Source organism: Microplitis mediator, chromosome 1 (genome assembly GCF_029852145.1).
Source record: "Microplitis mediator isolate UGA2020A chromosome 1, iyMicMedi2.1, whole genome shotgun sequence".
Taxonomy (NCBI): Eukaryota; Metazoa; Arthropoda; class Insecta; order Hymenoptera; family Braconidae; genus Microplitis; species Microplitis mediator.
In genome coordinates this window covers 7,894,216-7,918,121 of record NC_079969.1, presented here as the reverse complement: position 1 = coordinate 7,918,121, position 23,906 = coordinate 7,894,216, and the positions used below count along the sequence as shown (strand labels likewise).

General features: G+C 24.4%; 3 protein-coding genes across 3 annotated transcripts in view; all 3 read left to right on the top strand.

Annotated features, from left to right (window-relative positions):
• The first annotated feature begins 672 nt into the window (after positions 1 to 672).
• Positions 673 to 5,846, top strand: LOC130672522 (SPARC). Its single transcript, XM_057477184.1, has 6 exons — positions 673 to 823; positions 2,484 to 2,582; positions 3,526 to 3,756; positions 4,372 to 4,590; positions 5,208 to 5,558; positions 5,627 to 5,846. Exons 2-6 carry the CDS (start codon positions 2,508 to 2,510, stop codon positions 5,675 to 5,677), a joined length of 927 nt encoding a protein of 308 aa, XP_057333167.1. The 5' UTR covers positions 673 to 823; positions 2,484 to 2,507; the 3' UTR covers positions 5,678 to 5,846.
• A 2,154-nt stretch (positions 5,847 to 8,000) lies between these two features.
• LOC130672430 (histone H2A.V) lies at positions 8,001 to 11,909 on the top strand. The gene is made up of 5 exons (XM_057477024.1): positions 8,001 to 8,157; positions 8,343 to 8,420; positions 9,342 to 9,455; positions 9,708 to 9,837; positions 11,497 to 11,909. The coding sequence occupies exons 1-5, from the start codon at positions 8,155 to 8,157 to the stop codon at positions 11,556 to 11,558; spliced, it is 387 nt and encodes a 128-aa protein (XP_057333007.1). The 5' UTR covers positions 8,001 to 8,154; the 3' UTR covers positions 11,559 to 11,909.
• A 2,712-nt stretch (positions 11,910 to 14,621) lies between these two features.
• The window catches only part of LOC130678312 (cadherin-87A), a 58,031-nt gene continuing 48,746 nt past the window's right edge, over positions 14,622 to 23,906 (top strand). The window contains exon 1 of the mRNA XM_057485480.1: positions 14,622 to 15,069. Within this exon, the coding sequence (XP_057341463.1) occupies positions 15,047 to 15,069 (23 nt within the window). The 5' untranslated portion in view covers positions 14,622 to 15,046. The remainder of the gene's footprint in view (positions 15,070 to 23,906) is intronic.

Here is a 23,906-nt window from a genome sequence, read left to right as displayed (position 1 = left end):
GCCAATTTTACCGTAAACTCAATTGTTTAGCTGTAATTTTAAATTGAAGTAGAGAATTAATTAGACGTGATAAATTTATTTAAAAATTTATTTTTTTATTTTTTATTTTTACTCAGTTTTATAATTATGACAATTAAAGATTATTGTAATGACCTAATTTATGAATTTCTCAAAAATGTTAATTACTCTTTCACTCATATTAATTTCAATTGAACATTTCATTCTTTTTTTACTTAAAAAAAATTTTAAATATAATACGCGGCATTGGTTTGAAAACAAAAAAAAGCAGATAATAAATTGTAATAATAATTAAATAAATAGTAATTATTTCATACAAAAATAATTTTAATTAATTAATTCTGTTTAATAAAAAAAAAAAAAATTTCATTTAAATTTATAAATTTTAATTTATAATAAAAAAAAAAATTTTAATAATTTTTTTGTTAAAAAATAAATTAACAATAAAATATAAATGAATTTATACAAAAAAAAAGTCTATTTAATTAATTTTTTTTTAAATCTAATTATTAAAATAAATAAATTAATAGAGGAAAGATAAAAATTTTGAGATTAAAAAGTGAACAGTACATCTGGTTGTACGAATGTATATAAATGTATGTATATATAGACATATATATATGTATATTTGTGTTGAAAAAGATCAGAGGGTGTAGGAAGCCGATGAGGTCATGCAGATTGACATAAATATATATCTTGGTGGAAGTACTGATGAAAAGCTTCAATTCAAACGAGTAAATTTAGTTGTAGTTTAGTTTTGGTCCATCTTCCAAACTACGCGGAGCTTAAATAAATTCAACTAAAGGTAATTTTATATTTTTTATTTATTTATTTTTTTTTTTAAGAAAATTTAGTTAAAAACAATTTATTTTATAAACGAAATTTAAAAAATTTTAATATTAATTACTGAGCAGTAATTAATATTCAAAGTTTCTGAAAAGTAATCAATTTTTATTTTTTGAAGACTAATTAGATTTTTTTTTTTTTACGTACGTAATTAATTTCTTTAATTTCATGATCCGTAATTTTAGTTTTTTGAAGACTTACTAGAAGTATCAATTTTTTTTCGTAATTATTTATTTTAATTTCATGACCAGTAATTAATAATTTTAATTTTTTGAAGACTAATTAATAATATCAATTTTTTGAAGCTCAATTATTAATTTTTTTTCGTAATTAATTCTTTTAATTTCATGATCAGTAATTAGTAATTTTAATTTTTTGAAGACTACTTACAAGTATAAAATTTTTTGAAGCTTAATTATCATTTTTTGTTTCGTAATTAATTATTTTGATTTCATGTTCAGTAATTAGTAATTTTAATTTTTTGAAAACTAATTAAACGTAACAATTTTTTAAAGAGTAATTACATTTTTTTTTTTTTTTTTCGAAATTAGTTCTTTCAATTTCATGATCAGTAATTAGTAATTTTTAAACTCATTAGACATTAATTACTACTTTAAATTCATTCAGTATCAAAATTAATAATTTTTTTTACATTGAACGATAAATAGAAATTTAAATTTGCCGATCAGTAGCTACTAGTTTAATAAAAATACATAAATAAAAAATTTTAAATTAAGGGTACTGTGATATTGACATATATTAAAATCAAGGCTACAAAAAAATATTAATTTTTAGAGTTCAATACTAACAATTCATCTTAATAACAAGTAATAAAGTTTAATAAGTCTATGTCATATTTATTTACATTAATCATAATATTTCATTGAGTTTAAATACATTTAATTGAAGCATATTCATATTAATATTTATATATTTACTGGATACTATTTATTTTAATTTTAAACTTCAAATTACAATAGCCATAAAAAAAAATCATACATCAATTGTTTTATTTATAGAAATGAATAAAAGTTAAATATTTAATCTACTGAAGACGCGTTACAGCCGCGAGGAGTTTGCTAACTTGTAACTACTTTTACTTTACTACATTTCATTGCATGTGTATTGAGTCCTACGCACTTCATATATATTTAAATGTATGAAACTAGTACTGGACCGCGGAAGTTAAAGCTGCGCTTTTAAAAATCTTACGCCGGTACTTATTTTACAACAAAAAAAAAATTATTGCGTAGGATTGGAATCTGTATTACTACGCGTACTGATTCCACGCGCTTATTTCCGTTATTATTATTATTATTATTATTATTATTATTATTATTATTATTATTATTATTATTATTATTTGACTTATAAATAAATTTATTTATTAAATAATATAAGATAATAATTTTTTATTTGATTAAATTCAAATTTCCCGGTTTATTTAGTATTATTATTATTTATTATTTGATTAATAAATAAATTTATTTATTAAATAATATGAGATAGTAATTTTTTTTATTAGATTAAATTTGAATTTTCCGGGTGACTGGAGATATGATTAATTAAATAATTATCAATTATCAATTATTATTATTAAATAGTTTTATTATTTATAGGAATATATATTAAATAATATAATAATGCAGTCAAGGCTGCGGTTATTGGCTCTTGCCCTTATTCTGGGTCTTATTATTACCAATGTATCGTCAGCGGAAGTAAGTTAAATAATCTTATTATTTATTTATTATTTATATTCAGGATTGCGAATAATTAATTACTTTTGGTAATTTATTAATATGAGATTCTAAATTTTTTTTTTAATGAATAAAATCTCGAATTTTAAATCGCGGACTATTTTTTTTTAAATTGGTATTTCTTTTAATTTAAACAAGCAACCTGCAGTCACTAAGTAACTGCCCGAATATCACTACTAAATTTATAAAATACGCAGAAAAAAAGGATTTCTTGCCGCAACAAAATTTTAATTTACACCGAGAAATTTGACGCATTATCAATTAAATACAAAAATTGTCTTGGGGCGAGAAAAGATTTTTTTGGTCAAGAAATAATTCCTGGCACCAAGTAATTTTTTCTAGTTCTAAATAAATTTTTGTTTTCAATTCACAATGCAAAAAATTTATTGGGGTAAGTCAAAATTTTCTTTGGGCGAGTAAAGATTTTTTGTGTCAATGAATCCTTTTTTTTTCTATGCACACTTTTTTGGTTTTGAGAAGCTTCCTAAAACCAAAAGGGAGTAGAAAAATCTGTCATTTTGGAATAAGTAACGCGATATAAATAATATCGCTATATATTCAGTGACATTTAGTCATATTGAGTGACAGAATAATTAAAGTATTAATTTATTTAAAGAAAATAAATACGGTCTTTTTTCCCGCGTAATTTAAATGTAATTCGAATGATGTAGATAAATCTATTTATCTCAGTACTTGGCAATTAAAAAGAGTTTAAAGTATGAAAAGGCAAAAATTCAAGTCAAGACCTATCTAATGATACCAATTTCAATAACATTAACTAATTCTATCACATAGATATGGCGGGAACAAAATTTTCCTTATTCTCTTAATAATATAGAATAAACATTAGAAAAGTAATTAATGATTTTTGAAATTTATTTTAAAAATTGACTTATTATTTTAGAGAAGAAGAAAACATAAACGTCGCACAACAACGACAGAGGCTCCGTTTCAACAAGAAGTTATGAATCTTTTGAAAGAAGAGGATTCGTCTAAAGAAAAATTAGTCGCGAAAGATATTAATGAGCAAACGTCGAATGCTGAAAGTGGAGAAAGACATGATGATAATAATAGAGAAGTTTTGAGAATGGATCCTTGTATGGATAAACATTGCGGTGCTGGACGTGTTTGTCAAGTAAAATTTTTTTCACGTTAAATTTTTTTTAGCAAATTATCAATTTAATTTGGAAAATAGAAAATTATACGTTTATTTTTTTCTACAAATTAAAAAATATTTTCTTAAATTAATCCATCAAATTTCATCTATTAATTTTTTTTCTCAAATAATTGAAACTAATAATTCAATAAATCAATTTTTTTGCAACATGAATTTTCATCTTAATTTCAAATTTTCTAAATGAATTTTCTAAAAAATAATTTTTAAATTCTCTATAAATTTTTTCAAAAACGCGAGTCTAAAATTTTGAATCCATCACCAAAAATTAAATTTCTATATTTATAATTAAAATAAAAAATTATTTAGTTCCCTACACAGAAAAAAAGGATTTCTTAGAGCAAATATTTGTACTCGTCCTAAGAAAATTTTCACTTGCTCTAAGAAATTCTTCGCATTATAAATTGAAAATCAAAATTTTCTTGGGACGAGAAAAAATTAACTTGAGCCAAGAAATTTTTTCTAGTCCTAAGGAAATTTTTGTTTAAATTTTCCAATGTAAAATTTTTCTTACGCCAAGATATTCGTTTTCTTCTATGTAATTATTAATAATTAAAAAATAAATTTATTTTTTAGGTAAATGATTTAGGAACCGCAGAATGTGTCTGTATAGAATCCTGTGATGAAGAACAAGATCCACGTCGTAAAGTTTGTACAAATTACAACGAAACATTTGGAAGTGACTGTGAAGTATATCAAGCCCGTTGTTTCTGTGACTCTGGTGACTCTCGTTGTCGTGGTCCAGATTATCAGCACATCCATATCGAATATTACGGAGAGTGCCGTCAAATGCCCGTAAATAATAAAAAATATTTAAATAAATAAATTAAATCCCTGATTTAAAATACTCATTGAAAAGTATTGAAAAAGATGAGAATTGAATACTTTTGAATAGATCCTATTCCACAAGGTTTCTTTGGACATAAAATTAATACTTTTCAATTATATTGAATCTGAAAATAATATAAGAATTTCTAAACTTCCAAAGAATTGAAAAAGATTCAAATAAATTGACATTTTAAATCTTTCTGAATACTTCTCAATAACAAAATAATTTCACGTTCTGGGTCTCGTGTGGTATTGAAAAAAATTCAAATGAATTGACAGTTTTTAATTTTTCTGAATTTTCCTCAATACTAAACTAGTTCCATATTTCCAATTATGACTTGAATTGAAATAAATTAAAATGAATTCACATTTACGAATCTTTCTGAATCTTTTTCTAAAATGATGAAAGATTGAATTCTTTTCAATACTTTTGAATTCCATTATAAGAATCAGAAAGTATTCAAATGATTGAAATTTAAATTCTATTTAATATTTTTCAAAATTTCCGTATGGATTGAAAAGAATTTAAATAATTTTCAATACTTTTAAATAAGCATTTTTAATCAGGGATAATAATTATTTAGATGTGCAAAGAAGAAGACATGATGGACTTCCCTCGACGCATGCGTGATTGGTTATTCAACATTATGCGCGACTTAGCCGATCGTCAAGAATTACCATCACATTTTCTTAAAATGCAACGAGAAGCTGAAACAAATATGACATTACGATGGACCAATGCTGCTATTTGGAAGTGGTGCGACTTAGATGGACATCCTCATGACCGTTCAGTGTCACGTCACGAATTATTTCCAATTCGCGCTCCGCTAATGGCACTCGAGCATTGCATTGCGCCATTCTTAGACGGCTGTGATGAAAACAATGATCATAAAATAAATTTACATGAGTGGGGAAAATGTTTACAACTTGATGAGGTAAATTATTATCATATATTTTTAGTTGGAAAAAATTATGATTGTTAAATAATAATTTGTTTTTTTAGGACGACTTAGAAGATAAGTGCGACGAGTTGGAAGAAGCAGGTCATGAATAAAAAAAAAATATAAACTAAAAAAATATTTTGTTCTTAATTTTTACATTTTTTAATTAATTAATTAATTAATTATTTTTATTTTTACTAATGGATGCTTAAAAAAGTTTTATTATGCATTTGTAATCAATTATTATTAATAAATAAAAAAATATATGATAATAATAATAAATATTAATAGTAAAAATTTTTTAATGATGTGATAAATTAATTAAATATTTTTTATTTAATTGAATACTGATAATTGATATGATTATGGTTCGTTTCGGTCGAAGGTTTTTTGTCTTCGCTGGTCGAGGAAAAGATTTTTTAGTTGAAAAAAAAATTATTGACAAATTTCAGTTCTTGATTTAAATTCCAAGTACTTGCGATTTTATTTAAAAGATTTTCGGAGTCAACGCGGATTAGATTTGGAGTAAATGCGGAGCAGATGACTGTGGGTTTATTTAATCCCCTTGGATAAAATTCACTCCGAGGGAGAGTTTATTTTAATATCAAAACACGGAACCGGAGTGAATGCAGATTTTTAAAAAAATTCAGACCTCCGAAGAGAGAATTCGAATTTAAATAAAATCCGTAATCACTCCGAATTCACTTCCAGTTTTTTTACAGTGGATTTAAAATACACGTAAGTTAAATAACTTCTTTTTAAACTTGATAATACTCAGCCGCTTTTAATGATATAAAAGTTTTATTTGTTGCAATTCGTAGGAAATTTAATGGTCTTCAAAAGTGTCCAAAGTAACTTTACTGTAATTCAAATTTTTTCACCTGTATCCCGAGTCAAAATTTAAATCGTAGAGTTTACAACCTTTCAAAACTTGCAATAAAATAATTAAACTATGTCGGAAACATTTCATTGGCAAAAGACATGTCCAGCAGCTAGAAGACAAGAAATAAAAATTCTTAGCAGCTGTAGAAAAATATTTTGGGCCTGGCAGGAGATAACTCTACTGATGTCCAGTTTCTCGAGCTTTTTTGGGTCTTACAGACTACTAGAATCTTGTAGAAAAAAAATGTTTCTGATAGAGTTTAATTGTTTTATTGCCAGTTTTGAAAGGTTGTGTCTACAATTTACGATTACTCAAGTCTTATTTACGTTTTCGTACGTCAACTACGTCTAAAATACGTTTCACGGCTATTTAAGTCTTCAAAGGTTGAATTTACGTTTTCAACGTCAAGTACGTTCCAATCTACGATTTAAATTTCGACTCGGGATCCTTTGGAAAAGTCAATTTTTATATAAAATTTACCTTCTTTCGCTTGCAGAGTGTAAACTAATAAAAATACACAAAAAATGTTAAGAAGAATTTTGTAGGAAATTTAATCTTCTTGAAAAAAAGTCCTGTGATTTAAAACGCTCAAGTCGATAGTTTACGAGCTACAGACATTCTAATCATTAAAAAAAAAACTTTCTTTTTTTTTTAATAAAGATATTTTATTTTTTAATTATAAGAACATCTGTAGCTCGTAAACTATCGACTTAAGCGTTTTGACTCATAGGACTTTTTTTCAAGAAGATTAAATTTCCTACAAAATTCTTCTTAACATTTTTAGTGTATTTTTACTAGTTTACGCTCAGAAAGCAAAAAAAAGAAGCGGATTTCATATAGAAATTGATGAGCCTGAAGTTAACAGACAATTAACAAATTTTCGATTTTTTTTTCAACAAATCATTTTCAAAAAATAAAAATATGCACGTGTAGAAAATTTGAAAAACTATTGGTGGAATTTTCTTCTATACTTTATCGTTTTAAAAAAAATCAAAAAATTACTAGACGTCGACTAACTTCATTATCAAAAAAATTGTCGTTTCCAACGGACACAAGTAAAAAAATTTGAATGACAGTAAATTTACTTCCGGCACTTTGGAACACCATTAAATTTTCTACGATTTGCAACAAATATCACTTTGAAATCATCAAACCCGCCTGAGTATCATAAAGTTTAAAAAGTTATTTAATTTACTTGTATTTTAAATTAAAAATCTTTCAAATAAAATCTCAAGTAACCGGAACTAAAATTATTTCAAATTTGCCGCAAATTTTTATTCAAAAAAATATTTTCCTTGACCAGTCAAAAAAATTCCACCGGAAACGAAACACCTAAATAAATTAATAAATTTAAAACAATCCCAAAACTTTCAACATTTTTCAAAATTCAAAATTCCCGCGCAAAACAAATCATCGCCCATTGGCTGCTACGTCTCTCCCATTTGGTCAGTGACATCCACCAACAGCAAGTTTCCTTTTTTACTCCAAAATCTTTCATCCCAGATGTCTCTGTCGTCACTAAAAATCTCAGTTCCTGATTGGATGATAATCAGGTGACTAACAGCGGGATGCTATGGCAGCGCCAAGCGTATTTGGCGGGATCGTGGCTCACAACGGCGTCGTCTGTTATACTCTGCGTCGGTCTGTCGTTGTAGCTCGTCGTGCTCGTGTATAATTGAAACGTAAAACAGATATCTCATACTAGCAATGGTGAGTTATCAATTTCTACCATGAGTTTTATATATTTACCCTAAAAAAAATAAACCCGCAAATAAATAATTATTAAAATTCCATTATTTTATTTTACAACTCAGTTGTAATTTTAAAAAATCAATAATTTATTGTATTTAAATAAATAATTTAAACATTTATTTAAAGGTTATTTTATATTTCAGGCTGGCGGAAAAACTGGCAAAGACTCCGGTAAGGCAAAAGCCAAAGCGGTCTCACGTTCAGCGAGAGCAGGCTTACAGGTCAGTTAATATTTTTTTTAATTAACCATTAGTTGATTAACGTAAAAAATTAATTAATTATTATGTTTTTTCCCCGAATTTTTTAAATATTCAAATATTTTTAACCTCCAATTATTTTATATTTTTTTATTTAGATTTAATTTAATTGGCGCGAAAATTTTTTTCTTAAATTTTTTATTTTATTTAACAACAACATCAATAAATTAATTAGTAATCATTGATTAATAATTATATTTAATGTAAAGATTTGAAAAAATTATTTTATTTAAAAACTAAACAATTATTTTAACCGCCATTTTTTTTTGTTTAAACGACGCCATTTTTTTAAATTCAACAATTATTTAAACAATGGAAATTAACCTAGAAAATTTCAAATAATTATTTTTAAATAATTAAATATTGTTTAGTAATTAATTGATAACTAATGAGTTTATTTGTGACGTTAACTTGCGATAATTGCGCGTTAAAAAAAAAAGTAAAATGTCTAAAATCGTTCGATAGACGAACGATGCGCAAAGCGTTATATTAAAAATATGAGTTATTTATTGAACAAACCGGAAGTAAATTTAATAATTATGGATATAAATAATGAATATTAATTATTAACATAAATAATTAATTATTATTTATTGTATTTTAATTATCTGATGTAATTTTGATAACACGCGTTTAGTATACGTATTTAATTGAACAAAGCTTATGATCGTTCAATATATATGTACATATATGTATATATATGTGTATAAAAAAAGAAAAAGTAGCTGACGCTAAGCCGGATGTTTTTAGCACGGGCGCCATTTTGTATTCGTTATAAAAACATCAGGTTTTAGATTAATTTTTATTAAAAAGTAATTAATTGATGATTAATTGATATATTTATATGAATATTAATTAATGATATATATTTTTTATTTTATTTAGTTCCCTGTTGGAAGAATTCACAGGCATTTGAAAAACCGGACAACGAGTCATGGACGTGTTGGTGCTACGGCTGCTGTTTATAGCGCCGCCATTTTGGAATATTTAACCGCTGAGGTATTTTGTTTGTTTATTTATTTTGTTTTATTGATTTATTATTTTTATTATTATTTTATTTTTATTTTAATTCATTTTATTCATGAGAAATTTTAAATAAATTACGGAGTTCGTTTAGTGGAAATTTTAAATGGCGAATTTTCGCGCGCTTTTTTTAAATTTTATTTTATGTTTATTTTTAGAATACAAATTTTTTTTCTTAACTATTGATTAATTTTTATGATTATATTTAAAATAAATTTATTTTTCTAGGTATTGGAATTGGCGGGTAATGCATCTAAAGATTTAAAAGTAAAACGTATCACACCTAGGCATTTACAACTTGCAATTCGTGGTGACGAAGAATTGGACAGTCTTATTAAAGCTACCATTGCTGGAGGAGGTAATTTATTATTATTTTTATTAGTAATAATCACGCGTTTACACCATAAGTACAAACTGTGGAAAAAAAATTATTTTATCAATTTAAAATCGATCAATAAATTAATTATTTTACCGCGGTTTTAATAATTATTTTGTTTGATGATAACAGTAATTTTAATCCGATTTAAATAAAATATTGTGTTTATGAATAGCTCGAGTTTGAATTTAAATTAATGAGGATAATTAATTTATTGGAAATAGATTACAACTTATTTGTAATTCCGGTAGATTTGATAATTAAATTTAATTACTGAGGAAATCGGATTAATTAATAAATTATTAAAATTTGTGAGGAAGGTATTCAAGTTATTTTGATGATTTTATGAAAATTTACTATACACTTTAAATTAAATTGTAACTTTTTTCTTTCCATTCAATCAAAAGTGCGAGATTTTAATGAAATTTCATTAAAATTTTTATATCATTGATTTTTTGTGGAACATGAATTCGATAGGAATTTTAAATAAAAAGAATGGAAGTTTCAAAATAATGGAAGTCGACATTTGGACACTTGTAATTTTATATTAAAAAGAAAATTTTTTCTTTCAATTTTAAAGTTCGTAAACTAGTAAAAATTTTAAGTGAAAATTAATGAAGAAAAAATTTTTTCTATATTTTTTTTTTTTTCATCTAAAAGTTGAATTTACGGCTAAACTATTGAAGATATGAACAAAATGAATGAATACATTTTGATAAAGCACTAAATTCTCTACAAAAAATATTTCTATGATTTTTTTCACAAACTCAAAAATTATCTTGAAATTTGAATAAAAAGTTCTCAATTACAAATTTTAATTCTGTCTACTGACAAAAAATAGTTTTTTTTATCTTCAACTCAAAGTATTCACTCAAATATCAAAAATATCACAAACGCATATCAATACAAATTTGTAAAAAATTAAATTCTCTACAAAAAATCCAATAGTTTCCACTGAATTTCCCTAAATAATTTCTAATAACAAATTTTAATTTTTTCTCCCAACGAAAAGTAAATTTTTCATCTTCCATTCAAAATTTTCGTTCAAATATCAAAAATATCACAAAAACTCATATATACGATTTTGTAGGAAATTAAATTCTCTACATAAATGATGTCTATAACTTTTTCCATAAATTCAATAATTCCCTTGAATTTTGAATAAAAAATTATCTACTATAAATTTTAATTTTGTCTATTGACAAAAGATAGCTTTTTTATCTTCAACTCAAAATTTTCGTCTTAATATCAAAAATACCACAAAAACTCATTCATACAATTTTATAGAAAATTAAATTCTCTACAAAAAAGATCTCTATAACTTTTTCCATAAATTCAATAATTACTTGGAAATTTGAATAAAAAATCATCAACTATAAATTTCAATTTTGTCTACTGACAAAAATAATTTTTTTCATCTTCAACTCCAAATTTTCGTTTAAATATCAAAAATATCTCAAAAACACATGGATACAATTTTGTAGAAAATTGAATTCTCTACAAAAAAGATCTCTATCAATTTTTACCTAAACCCATTAATTTCCCCGTAATTTTAATTTTAATTAAAATTTCCCCCACTTCTAATACAAATTAAAAAAAAAATAATAATATAAACTAATTAATAAATTATTTAAATTCCAGGTGTTATCCCACATATCCACAAATCACTTATCGGCAAAAAGGGTTCACAGAAGCCAGCATAATTTAATAATAATAATCCTAATAATAATATTAATAAATAAAATAAAATAAAGTAAATAACAATAAGTGTTTATCATTATTAATTAATTATTAATAATTAATAACAATAAAAATTATTATTTTTCCTCAATCTCTTTCTCTTAATCGTCAGCTATTGTCTTTTTAATTTTTATATTTTTTTATAAACAGTAACTATTAACATTGTTAAACTTTTTCATTTAACAATTAAGTTATTTAACTATTAATAATTAAAATAAATATTAATAACTTATTAATAAAATGACAAGGTAATAATTCTACATATTTAGACCAATGTTAATAAAAAAAAAAATAAATATATATAATAATAAATAGAGAAAGAGAAAAATAATAAATAAAATAAATTGTTGATAGTGAAGCTGCGTTAATTTGAAAAGAAAAAAGAAAAATAATTAAAATCTGAGTGAGGAATAAAAATAAAAATGGTTTAATTATGAATAAATGAAGAGGCGTGATATATAAATATATATTAAAAAAAAATAAGATATAAATAATTAATATTAATTGAAAAAAAAATAATTATATTTTTTTCTACGGAGGTTTAATTTAAAAAATGAAGTAAAGGAAAAAATTGTTAATCGATTTTATAAATTTTATTGTTTAAAATTTATAAAGTCGATTAATTTTGAATAAAATAAAATTTTTTTAAATGTTGAATTAAGATTAAAAATTTATTAATTTTATATATTAATAAATAATGAATTTCGATTAATTAAATTGTTGAAAGGGTTAAATAATTGATTAAAGTAGAGGATTTAATAAAAATAACCTCCTGTGGCTTAATTAGATTTTATTACATACAATACTGTTATATATAAGTATTAATAATTGATTGATTAAATGATTGATTGATTATTTATTGTTTGAGTTGATAAATAATTAAATTAATGAGTTTTAAATATAAAGTTAGAGTAACATGTCCTCACTTGTGTGTATTGATGAAAATTGTCACTTTTTTAAATTATTCTAATTTAAATTGTAATATTCTTATTAATTATAATAATGATACAAATTAATACATTCAAATACATTACATACCCTTGTCATATATGTAAAACACTCATTTTCATGATATAAATACAAAATAAATTTTACAATAAAATAATTATGGATTTTTTATTTCATTTTAATTAATTATTTAACTAACAATACAAATTTTTTAATTATAATTTTAAAAATTGTATTTTGTTTTTAATTTCTCAAGTTATTTATGATCTGAGAATTTTATTCTAGGGTCAAAAAAAAATTATTAACTCGGGATATAATTTTTTTAATTTAGCAAACTATTTTATTTTTAATTAAATTTTGACAAAAAAAATTTCTTGATTCAAGAATTCATTACTTTGTCAAATAAATATTTTTTAATTTAGAAATTGAGTTCTTGATTCAATAAAATTTTAGTTTTATTTTCAAAATTTTTTTTTGTTGTTTACAAAAGGTGAATATTGGTTCAAGAAAGTTTTCTTCTTGATTTTGAAAGTTGTTTCTTAGTTCAATGAAATGATCAAATTTGAGTCAAGAAATAAATTATTTATTAGAAAATTAGTTTATTAACTCAAGATATTGAATGAGTTTTTCAATTCATTCAGATTAATTTTGAAAATTCAATCAAATCAAATCAAAAATTTTCTTTTTTCAAGAACTTATTACTTTGTTCGAATAATTATTTCCAGATTCAGATCGTCGTCTAAAAACTTTTTCTTGATTCAATTATTTTCTATATTATTAAGAGAATAAGGAAAATTTTGATCCCGCCATATCTATATGATAGAATTAGTTAATATTATTGAAATTGGTGTCATTAGATAGATCTTGACTTGAATTTGTGCCTTTTCATAGTTTAAACTCTTTTTAATTGCCAAGTATTGAGATAAATAGATTTATCTATATCATTCGAATTACATTTAAATTACGCGGGAAAAAAGACGATCGTATTTATTTTCTTTAAATAAATTAATACTTTAATTATTCTGTCACTCAATATGACTGAATGTCACTGAATATATAGCTATATTATTTATATCGCATTACTTATTCCAAAATGACAGATTTTTATTCTCCCTTTTGGTTTTAGGAAGCTTCTCAAAGCCAAAAAAGTGTGCATAGAAAAAAAGGATTCATTGACACAAAAAATCTTTACTCGCCCAAAGAAAATTTTTACTTACCCCAAGAAATTTTTTGTATTGTGAATTGAAAACAAAAATTTATTTAGAACTAGAAAAAATTACTTGGTGCAAGGAATTATTTCTTGAGCAAAAAAATCTTTTCTCGCCCCAAGACAATTTTTGTATTTAATTGATAATGCATAAAATTTCTGGGTGCAAATTAAAATTTTGTTGCGGCAAGAAATTCTTTTTTTCTGCGTATTTTATAAATTCAGTAGTGATATTTCGGCAGTCACGTAGTGACTGCAGGTTGCTCGTTTACTACTTGTTTCAATAATTTATTACTGGAGGCAAATTTCAAATCTTGGTTCAAATAAATTTTTTTCTAATAATAAAACAATTACTCTAAAAATTTTTATCTCATTTCAAATATTCATTACTCGGTTCAATAATTACTTATTTCAGATATTTTTTACTTTTTTTAAAGTTTATTTCCTAATTAAATTAAATATTTAATTGCTTAATTCAAAATTATCTTTAAAAAAAAAATTTTATTTCATTTCATGGCTCAATAATTAATTTCTCAATTCAAATATTTATTTCTTGTTTCAAAACTTATTTCCTAATCCAATTAAAAATTTAATCTTAATTCAAAATTATCTTAAGAAAAAAATTTTCATTTCATTTCAAACACTCATTTCTTGGCTCAATAATTAATTACTTAATTTAAATAATTTTTTCTTTTTTCTAAACCAAAAAATCAAATAACTTCCGTAAACACCCGAGTGAAAAAATAAAAACCACCGGAAATATCCGAAGATCTATTTAACTTAAAACTTAACAGATGGCAGCACGTAAATTTAAAATTTCTCTCTCAGTATGACCAGGACGCTCTGCTCAACTCTAGCCTCTGCCAACTCTCCAGCTTGTCTGGTTGTCCTCCAGCTCCAGTGGCATTTTACAGCCTTCACTGTACAGTCAGCTCACCCAGCTGTCTACTAAATTATAAAATAATAAACAATTAATTTTTAAAATTCACCCTCTAATTTAAACATTATCGTGATAAATCAGTATTACTTACTACCAATAAATTTAAATAAATAATTTATTTAAATAAATGTCCCGCCCTTTTTTATTATTTAAATAACAATACTCGTATTATAAACAGTGTTATTTAAAAGTACATATTTTTAATTAATTAATTGAATAACTAACTAATTAATTAATTTAATCAAGTGATTTAAATAATTAATTATAATAACAATAAATAAAATTAAAAATATTAAATATGTGTTGGGTTAAAAAGTGAATCTCTCTTGTGTTGTGATAACAGAAAAATAATTAAGATGACTGGATTTTCATTAATTACGTAAGTTATTTTTTATTCATCATTTAATTAATTGAATTAATTATTAATTTTTTAAAAATTTGAATCATAAAATTTTATTCGATTTTATTTTACGGTTAAAAAAATTTATTGGTGACTAAATGGACAATAATATTAATATTGGAGTAAATAAATATGTAAAATAATATATATGTATAAATTTACTTATATATATTTATATATTTATTTAAATGTATTTATTGCATTGGAATGCGCGCGAATGTGTCATCAAATAAATAAAGAGAGAGAAACAGGTGGAATTACCGTTATATATTCGGTTATATGGTTTTCTATATATGTATATATATGTATATATATATTGTATGGATAATGATAATTTATATATTTATTGAATGATTGGTAAAGACATTGATTGTAATTAATGCTGAGTAAATAAATTAAATGGCGGGTATCCGGAAGAAATGACTGAGATCTAAAGAGATCTCAGATCATCAAATGTTTAAAAAAAATTATAGATCTTTGATTTATGTAGATCTTCATCGTTCTGAAGATCTTCAGCGATTTAAATTACATATAAAAATATAAGATCTAAGATTCTTGTAGATCTTCAGTTTTGTATAAAAAAAAATAAGATCTCAGATTCCTGTAGATCTTTGCAGTTGCAGAGATCTTCAGTGATTTAAATTATGAAACTATAAGATCTCAGGTTCATGTAGATCTTTATAGTTGTAAAGATCTCCACTGATTTAAATTGCATACAAAAATATAAGATCTAAGATTCTTGTAGATCTTTGTAGTTCCAAAGATCTTCAGAGATTTAAATTATGAAAATCTAAGATTTTGGATTCCTGTAGATCTTCATAGTTTTGTATGAAAAAATAAGATTTCAAATTCCTGAAGATCTTCAATGATTTAAATCATGAAGATATGGAATCTTAGATTTATGTCGATCTTTAAAGTTTCAAAGATCTTCAATGATCGAAATTATCACGGCATAGATCTCAGATTCCTGTTAATCTTCACAATTTTTTCGATTTTTTCTTATAAGGCCTCAAAATCTCTTTTGAAATATAACATTTTAAATATTTTGTCGATAATTTTATTTTGTTCCCTAAGATCTCTAAAGATCTCCACTGATTTAAACAGTAAAAAAATAAGATCTCAGACTCATATAGATCTTCATAGGCCTAGAGATTTTTATAGATCTAAATTACATATATGTAAAAACACAAGATCTAAGATTCAAGTAGATCTTTATAGTTTTATAGATCTCTGATCTAAAGTATAAAAAAATAAGATCTAGTTCCTGTAGATCTTTACTTCCTTTGGCTCCAGAAATCCCCAATGGCTTAAATTATGAAAATATAAGATCTTAAATTACTGTGGATTTTTAGAGTTTCAGATCTTCAATGATCTAAATAAATTATAGATCTCACATTCCTGTAGATCTTCACAATTCTAAAATTTTTTTCTCATGAGGCTTCGAAATCTCTTTAAAAATCCAACACTACGTACTTTGTCGATAACTCCATTTTTTTGCTATGATCTATAGATCTTCAAAGATCTCTCCTGATTTAAATGATAAAAAATAAGATCTAAGACTCATGCGAATTTCCGTAGTTCTAAAATATGTTTCATATGGGCTCGAAATTTCGTTCAAAATCATAAATTTCTAATTCTCATATATAGTAATTAGGAATTCTCATATATATAATTTAACTAACAAGTGTAAAATTATTGATGAACAAAAACAATGCCTAGGATCCACCAGCACAAGTTAATTAGTGCACATTGCAGTAATTAATTAACAAGTTTAGTTACAAGTTAGCAATTCTACAATTCTGTAATCCTGTAGTGGGTTCGCTTGCAATGGAGTTACTTCTAGACGATTTAGATTAGACCAAATCGCTGTACCTCAAATCTGGCTTTGAACAAATAAGCTCTAAATTCTCGAGTGCTTTGGTCGAGATAATCAGTCGGTTGATAAATTTTCTATATATAAAAGAATCAATAAGATTATTTTAGCATTTGGTTTTGTTTACATGTACCTGAAGATCAGAGCGTTTTTTGTGCAACGAAAATGAAAAAAATTTATGTAATTTTTTTTGAGAAGTAAATGGGGTAGGCTGCAATTTTCGGATGACGTGCGAAACATTTCAGAAATCTAAATCAAGTATATTTTTGACTTTTCATTTTCGGTTCGCGAAAAATGTTCCAACCTTCAGGTGCATTTGTTTACTCCATTAGCCATTGGCTTATAAAGAATTTTGATTAATCCGGGGTAATTTTAAAATAATTATCGATTTTGACGTGATATTTGTGTATGACATGTTAGATACGTTCATCTGTCAATATTAAATTTGAAGTTGAACTAATGATAGAATCAATTGGATATATTTTAGTATTTGGCTTTTGGTCCATTAGCCGTAGGCTAATTTCATATGTAGGTTAATATTTAACAGTAATTTTGAATTAATAATTTTATCTGATGGATTTCCAATACGTAATGCTTTTAAATATATAAATATATACGTATATATATGAAAAATCGATAGAAATATTGTGATATTTCATTTGGTTGATATATTATTGGCCGATGAAGATTTCAAGTAAATTTATTATGATTCATTTGAAATAAATATGATTTCTGATAAATTTAAACTGTACTACGACACAAAAAAAGGATTTTTGACCCAAGAAAATTTTTTTTTTTATGAAATGAAAACAAAAATTTTTTAAAATAAGAAATAATTTTTATTTTCAATTTGTAAAAAAAAAATTTTTCGCGCCAAAAAATAATTTTTTTCTTTATACCTCTAAATATATAACAAATAGCCAGAATCAATAGAAATAATTTTGTATTTGGTTCATTACTCGCTCAATTGCTTACTGTATTCATATATTTTAAAATAAGTTTTACTTTCATTACAATATGTATGTACTTGTACATTTTTTTTTTCAAATAAATAAAAGTATAACTTCTGGTTTTGAAGTTTTGATTGACTAATTTTTTTTTAAACAAAGTTTGGAAAATTTTCGTATACTTTTTTTTTTACTGTTGATTAGTTTGTTGTTTTTTTTAAACTTATTATATAATAAATTTAAAATTAATAAACGCTGTCATAAAATTTATATTAAAAAGTTTACGTATGATATGAAATTTTTTTTTGTTTTTAAACTTATGAAATAAAAAAGTTTATTAAGTTTTTTTTTATTTACTACAATTTTACTTCAATATATATCTATATATATATATATATATATATATATATATATATATATATATATATATATATATATATATATATATATTAGGGTGCTTCATTTCAGAGCAACATTTTTTTTTTTCAAATGCTTGTGGAAAAATCATTGTTCAACACAAAAAAAAAATTTTCGCGGAAGGGAAAAAATTCCATGTCGATTACAGACCTAGCTCATCGAAAAATTCGATTTTCCCATTTAAATAACACGGGAAAAATTTTTTTTTAGCTTTAAGTATTGTTAACTCATTAAAAAAATCAATAGATCGAATAGACTAATACATATTTTTGTAGGAAATTGAACGCTCTACAAAAAAGGTCTCTTATCATTTTTCGATAAACCCATTTGTTCAAAAGTTATTGGAGCTCGAAGTTAAGTTGGAGATCTTTTTACTATTCCGGCGAAACTATCAGACTTATCACGAAATGTTGTAGGATCTTTTTTGTTGAGAATTTTATTCTTTACAAATTATTATCAGTAAAGTTTTTTAAAATCCAGCATCGTTTTCTAGTTATTTCTATTTTAATGTCGAGCTCTTGAAATCGACTAGAACCACTTTTTTAAGAGCTTGAAATTAAAATGAAAATAAATAGAAAATACTGCGGAGTTTGAACAATATATATATATATATATATATTACGAATAAAAACTAAATTATAAAAAATGTACATTTGCATAATTAATTATACTTTTATATATTTATATTATAAAATATATGAATAATTAATGACAATAATGCAACAATTAATAAATATGAAATATAAAAAAAATCAGCACAATGTCACGTGTATGATATAAAATTTATTAAACTCATTTAAATGCCTGGTAAATAAAGCACATAAATAAAAATATGATATATATTTTAATATAAAAATATTTTCGCATCAAGTGCTCTGAAGTAAATAGCAATGAAAAATAATAGTATAAATAGTGAATTAAAATTAAAACTAAAAATTAAAAAATAAAACATGACATACTATAGTCTAGTAGTTTTATAATGAGTTGGTATGCCGGTACGGAAACATTCTCTACGATTACGCTCTCTTGAATTGCGTAATTGCTCGGCCAAGTCCCTCAAGTGTAAGTTCTTTCTTACACGATACCTGTATACTCTATATTTATATATTTTTTATATACAACTAGTATATAAATCAATAGATGTTTCTTATATTTTTAAATTTTTAACTTCAACTTCTATTCAAAATTTGAAATTTCCATTTAATTTGAATTTGAATTTGAATTTATTACCATTTTTTTCCAAACTAATACCGAATTTCAAAAAACACTTGAAATTAAAAAAATAACTTTAATTTTCTAAATTTAATTAATAAAAAAAATTAGTTATGGTCAGAAATTCAAAAGTACCAGTAGAAAAAATTAATAAAATATTTTTTAAATTTGAATCTCAATTTATAATAAAGTTATCAGATTTTTAAAAACAAGTGAAATTTTATTATGCAAAAATAAAAATTTTTTATAATTTATTACACGATAAAATAAATCTTATTCTAAATATATATCATGTATATAATAAGAAGAAAAAAAAATTTTAATTTTCTTGGTTTTCTGACGCGTAACCGCAAAACAACAAAACCAGAAACCACTACACGCTATTTGATATATATATATATATATATATGTATATATCCGTATTTCTTCACTTTTCTGCTTCTATTCTATACTCATATTATCACAAATATCAATCTTTTATCTTTATTTCACATCACCTGAACTATTGTTATGGTTGAGAAATTTTTCTGTTCCGTATTTTTTTAAAAATCTCACCAAACAATATTATTATTCTTGTCTTCTTACATTGTATATATCTTATATCTATATCTACATAATTATTATCACCATTTTTTAAACAATGATAATAATTATAATTATCAACCATGTAACAGTAAAAGATTTTCACAGTCGATTACTTGAACGTCAAAATTGTAAGAGCGATAAAAAAAAATCACGTTATTGAAATTAAATTTTTCAAATTCTATTACGATAAAATCCGAAATCTAAAATCAATTAACAAGTAGTCTAACACAGAAAACAAAATTTTTCTGCGCCAAGAAATTTTTTCTTGTCTTAAGAAATTTTTTTTTTCGCTCCCAGTAAATTTTAGTGATCAATTAAATATAAAAAAAAAATTCTTGGATCGAATAAAAAATTTCTTGCACTAAGAATTTTTTTCTTGTCTCAAAAAAAATTTTTCTCGCTCCCAGTAAATTTTAGTTATCAATTAAATATAAAAAATATTTCTTGGATCGAATAAAAAATTTATTGCACTAAGAATTTTTTTCTTGTCTCAAAAAAAATTTTTCTCGCTCCCAGTAAATTTCAGTTATTAATTAAATATAAAAAATATTTCTTGGATCGAATAAAAAATTTATTGCACTAAGAATTTTTTTCTTGTCTTAAGAAAATTTCTTTTCGCTCTCAGTAAATTTTAATTTTCAATTCACAATAAAAAAATTCTTTGGCTCAATTAAAAATTATTTTGAATCAAATAAAAATTTCCCGCGCCGAAAATTTTTTTTTCTGTGTACAATTAAATATTTAATAAAAAAAAAAAATAATAATAATAATAATAACTTGCACTTTTATTGGCTCAAACGTTAGTTTAGTCTCTGTACGAACCCGTTAAGCCTGACGAGGTCTGGGTCATCGACCATTACCAACATACGGTCATTTTAAGTCTGTCTTTTATATATTGTCCCAATAAGTCTCACGGTTTATTGCCACAACCGTCAAGGTAAAACCGTGAAAGTTTATTTAATAAACGCTCAATTGTTTGCTCAATTTACCTTAATAGGTTCTCTGTATTGACACTTATGGTCAATTAATAACAATTATGTTGTAATTGTATTCATAATTCAATTATTTTTCCATCCCACTGTTAGTAGATCGGAATTTCACTCATCAGAATATAATATTAATAAAAATCCTGATAAAAACGTTCGCTTTCCGATTTTTCTGATTGTTTTTTTCTAAAAATAGCTTATTACTAATTAAAATTAATATAATTACGTGACATATATGTATAAAATATACAAGATAAGGCGTATGTAGTAAATGTGGGTGTTGACTCAGTTAGTCATAGAACAAGAGTTTGCTATACAGTAGCTCATACATTCTCTACATCTACATATTCTCTGAGACATATGAGTTATGTATTATTACTGGTGTATATATGACATATATATGTATAGAGCCGTGGCGGTACGAGCAGTTATGCATAGTTAATAATATAGTTTAAGAGTATTTTCATTTTCTATGCATACTGCCGACAAAACCATCATTATAAATTCATGAGCTCAATTTGTACAATTGTCACATATTCTTCTTTAAATATCACAAAATTACTAGACCATATTGTAGTTTTCTAGGGAAAAAAAAAAATATATTATTTGCTATTAGTGTCAATTGACTAAGTTAGTAATTAATTGAATTACAAGTAAATACTTGAGAGTAAAGACTTTTTAAATAAATAATTAGACGTAAACTGTAAAAAATTTACGGAGTAAACATGGATTAAATTCGGAGTGAATGCGAAGCAAATGACTGATTCATTCCGGAGTTTATTGTGTTGTTCTGTAAGGAAAAATCTGAATAAATTCGTAGGTCTTCATTGGACTTATAATTATGCGATATAGTTGTTGCCAGCCCCGAAAATCCCTTTTTCAATAAAAATTTTCATCAAAATTCAAAGGCATGTAGGCTATTTACAGTAGAATATTTGGAGATAAACGACCCATGTTGAACCGATTAAATATTGAAACTCCTGTTCGGAGTGAAACTCATTCCGAAAGGGAGTTTATTTAAATATTAAAACTCTGAATCAGAGTAAATGCGGATTTAAATAAAATCCAGATCACTCCGAAATCATTCCGCTGAAAAAACAAACTCTCTATTTAATCTGTATGTGGAATGATTTTTTTTCAAACTCCGGAACTTTGAGTGACGGATTGAATTCGGGTTGAAATAAAATCCGTGTTCACTCCGAATTTCCTCCCGATTTTTTACAGGGTAGATAAAAAATTGAGTTTAAAGATTTAAAACTATTTTCAACTGAATTTATCTTGAAGGAAAAATTTTAACACTGTCGGGGTTAAATTTAATTCCGATAACTTTAACACTGGGATAGTGTGTACTTACACTCGTTTTTTTTACGGTTTATTTGCTTTTTGTTAATTGATGTTAAAAAAAAATATGAAAATTTGAGGATCTAATATAAGCAGATCCATAAAAAACGAACACAAATTTTGTATTACGAAATATAAAATATTCAATCTGATTCTCAAAAACATTTCACAAGAATTGACTCAGTTTTTCAAAATTACTAATGGTACTTGTCTATTAAATCCACTCTCTAAACATGAATAAGTGAAATAAGTGATTATTCACTTATTCTGAGTGCCAACCGAACCACTTTTTGAAATTAGTGGTTCAGTTTGCACTTGGAATTAGTGAATATTCACTTATTTTTACTAGTTCATGTTTAGAGAGCAATTGATCTCAATTAACTTGACACTGTATTGCTAAAATAATTACTGCAAATATTGTAACGTAAAAAGTTAATTACAAAAAAATTATAAACTTGTAATAAGAAAAGTTTATTTATTATTTGTTGCAATAACGTAGCAAATTACTTGAATTTTGATTCTATAGTTAATGACTGGCCCTCTGCAATCTATTTAAACTCAATTTACTTAACCTGATTTTCAAAAATGTTAATCTCTAGATAACTGATACCTCCCAAGAATTTTTAAAATTTTATGATTCAAAAAAAATTTTCTTTAACGCTAAACTTTTCGAAAAACATTTTTTAGCTGCCAAAGACGCGCGTATTCGATACAAAGATCTCAAAAATCGATTTTTTGTAAGTTAACACGTTATTGCTTATCTACGTCCAATTATATAATATTGAGTTGAGTTGAGTTTTGTGGGGAATTTAGTAAAGTGTATTGGCTGAAATCGCCCTTAGAGACCAATAGATGTAATCAGTCGTCTGTGTAATCAATGTATTGCTTCGGCTTGTTGGTTACCCGACATACATGCACCAGAGACATGATTAACGTCAGTCTCCTCTCCGTCAATAGACACTCTGTGAGAGCGAATTCTATTGAGTGTGGGAATGGGATAGTAACATAGATTGTAATAGACGAGAATCGATTGTAAACTACTATGACAGCCGTAATGACGGGTATTTAATCAATTATTTAAATATCGATGACAATGTCTATTTAACTCTTTATACTATATCTTCATATTATTGTACAGTAGTGTTATAGTATGAACTTATCATCAGTTAATTTAAATTCTGTGACATGTAGAGCTAATATTCTGCTTAAATATTTGAACTGGTTTACTAATTTAAACTTTTTATTGGTTAAAATTACGAGTTTACACCCGTATGAAAAAACAATATATGGTTAAAATATACAAAATCATATATGTTTGCAAAAAAAAAATATATGATATATTATATTGTATATTATAAAAAATCACATAGAGATTTTGGCCGATTTAATATAAAATTATATACAGTAGTAAATATATATATTCCATGTATGTAACTTATATGTTATTTATATTAA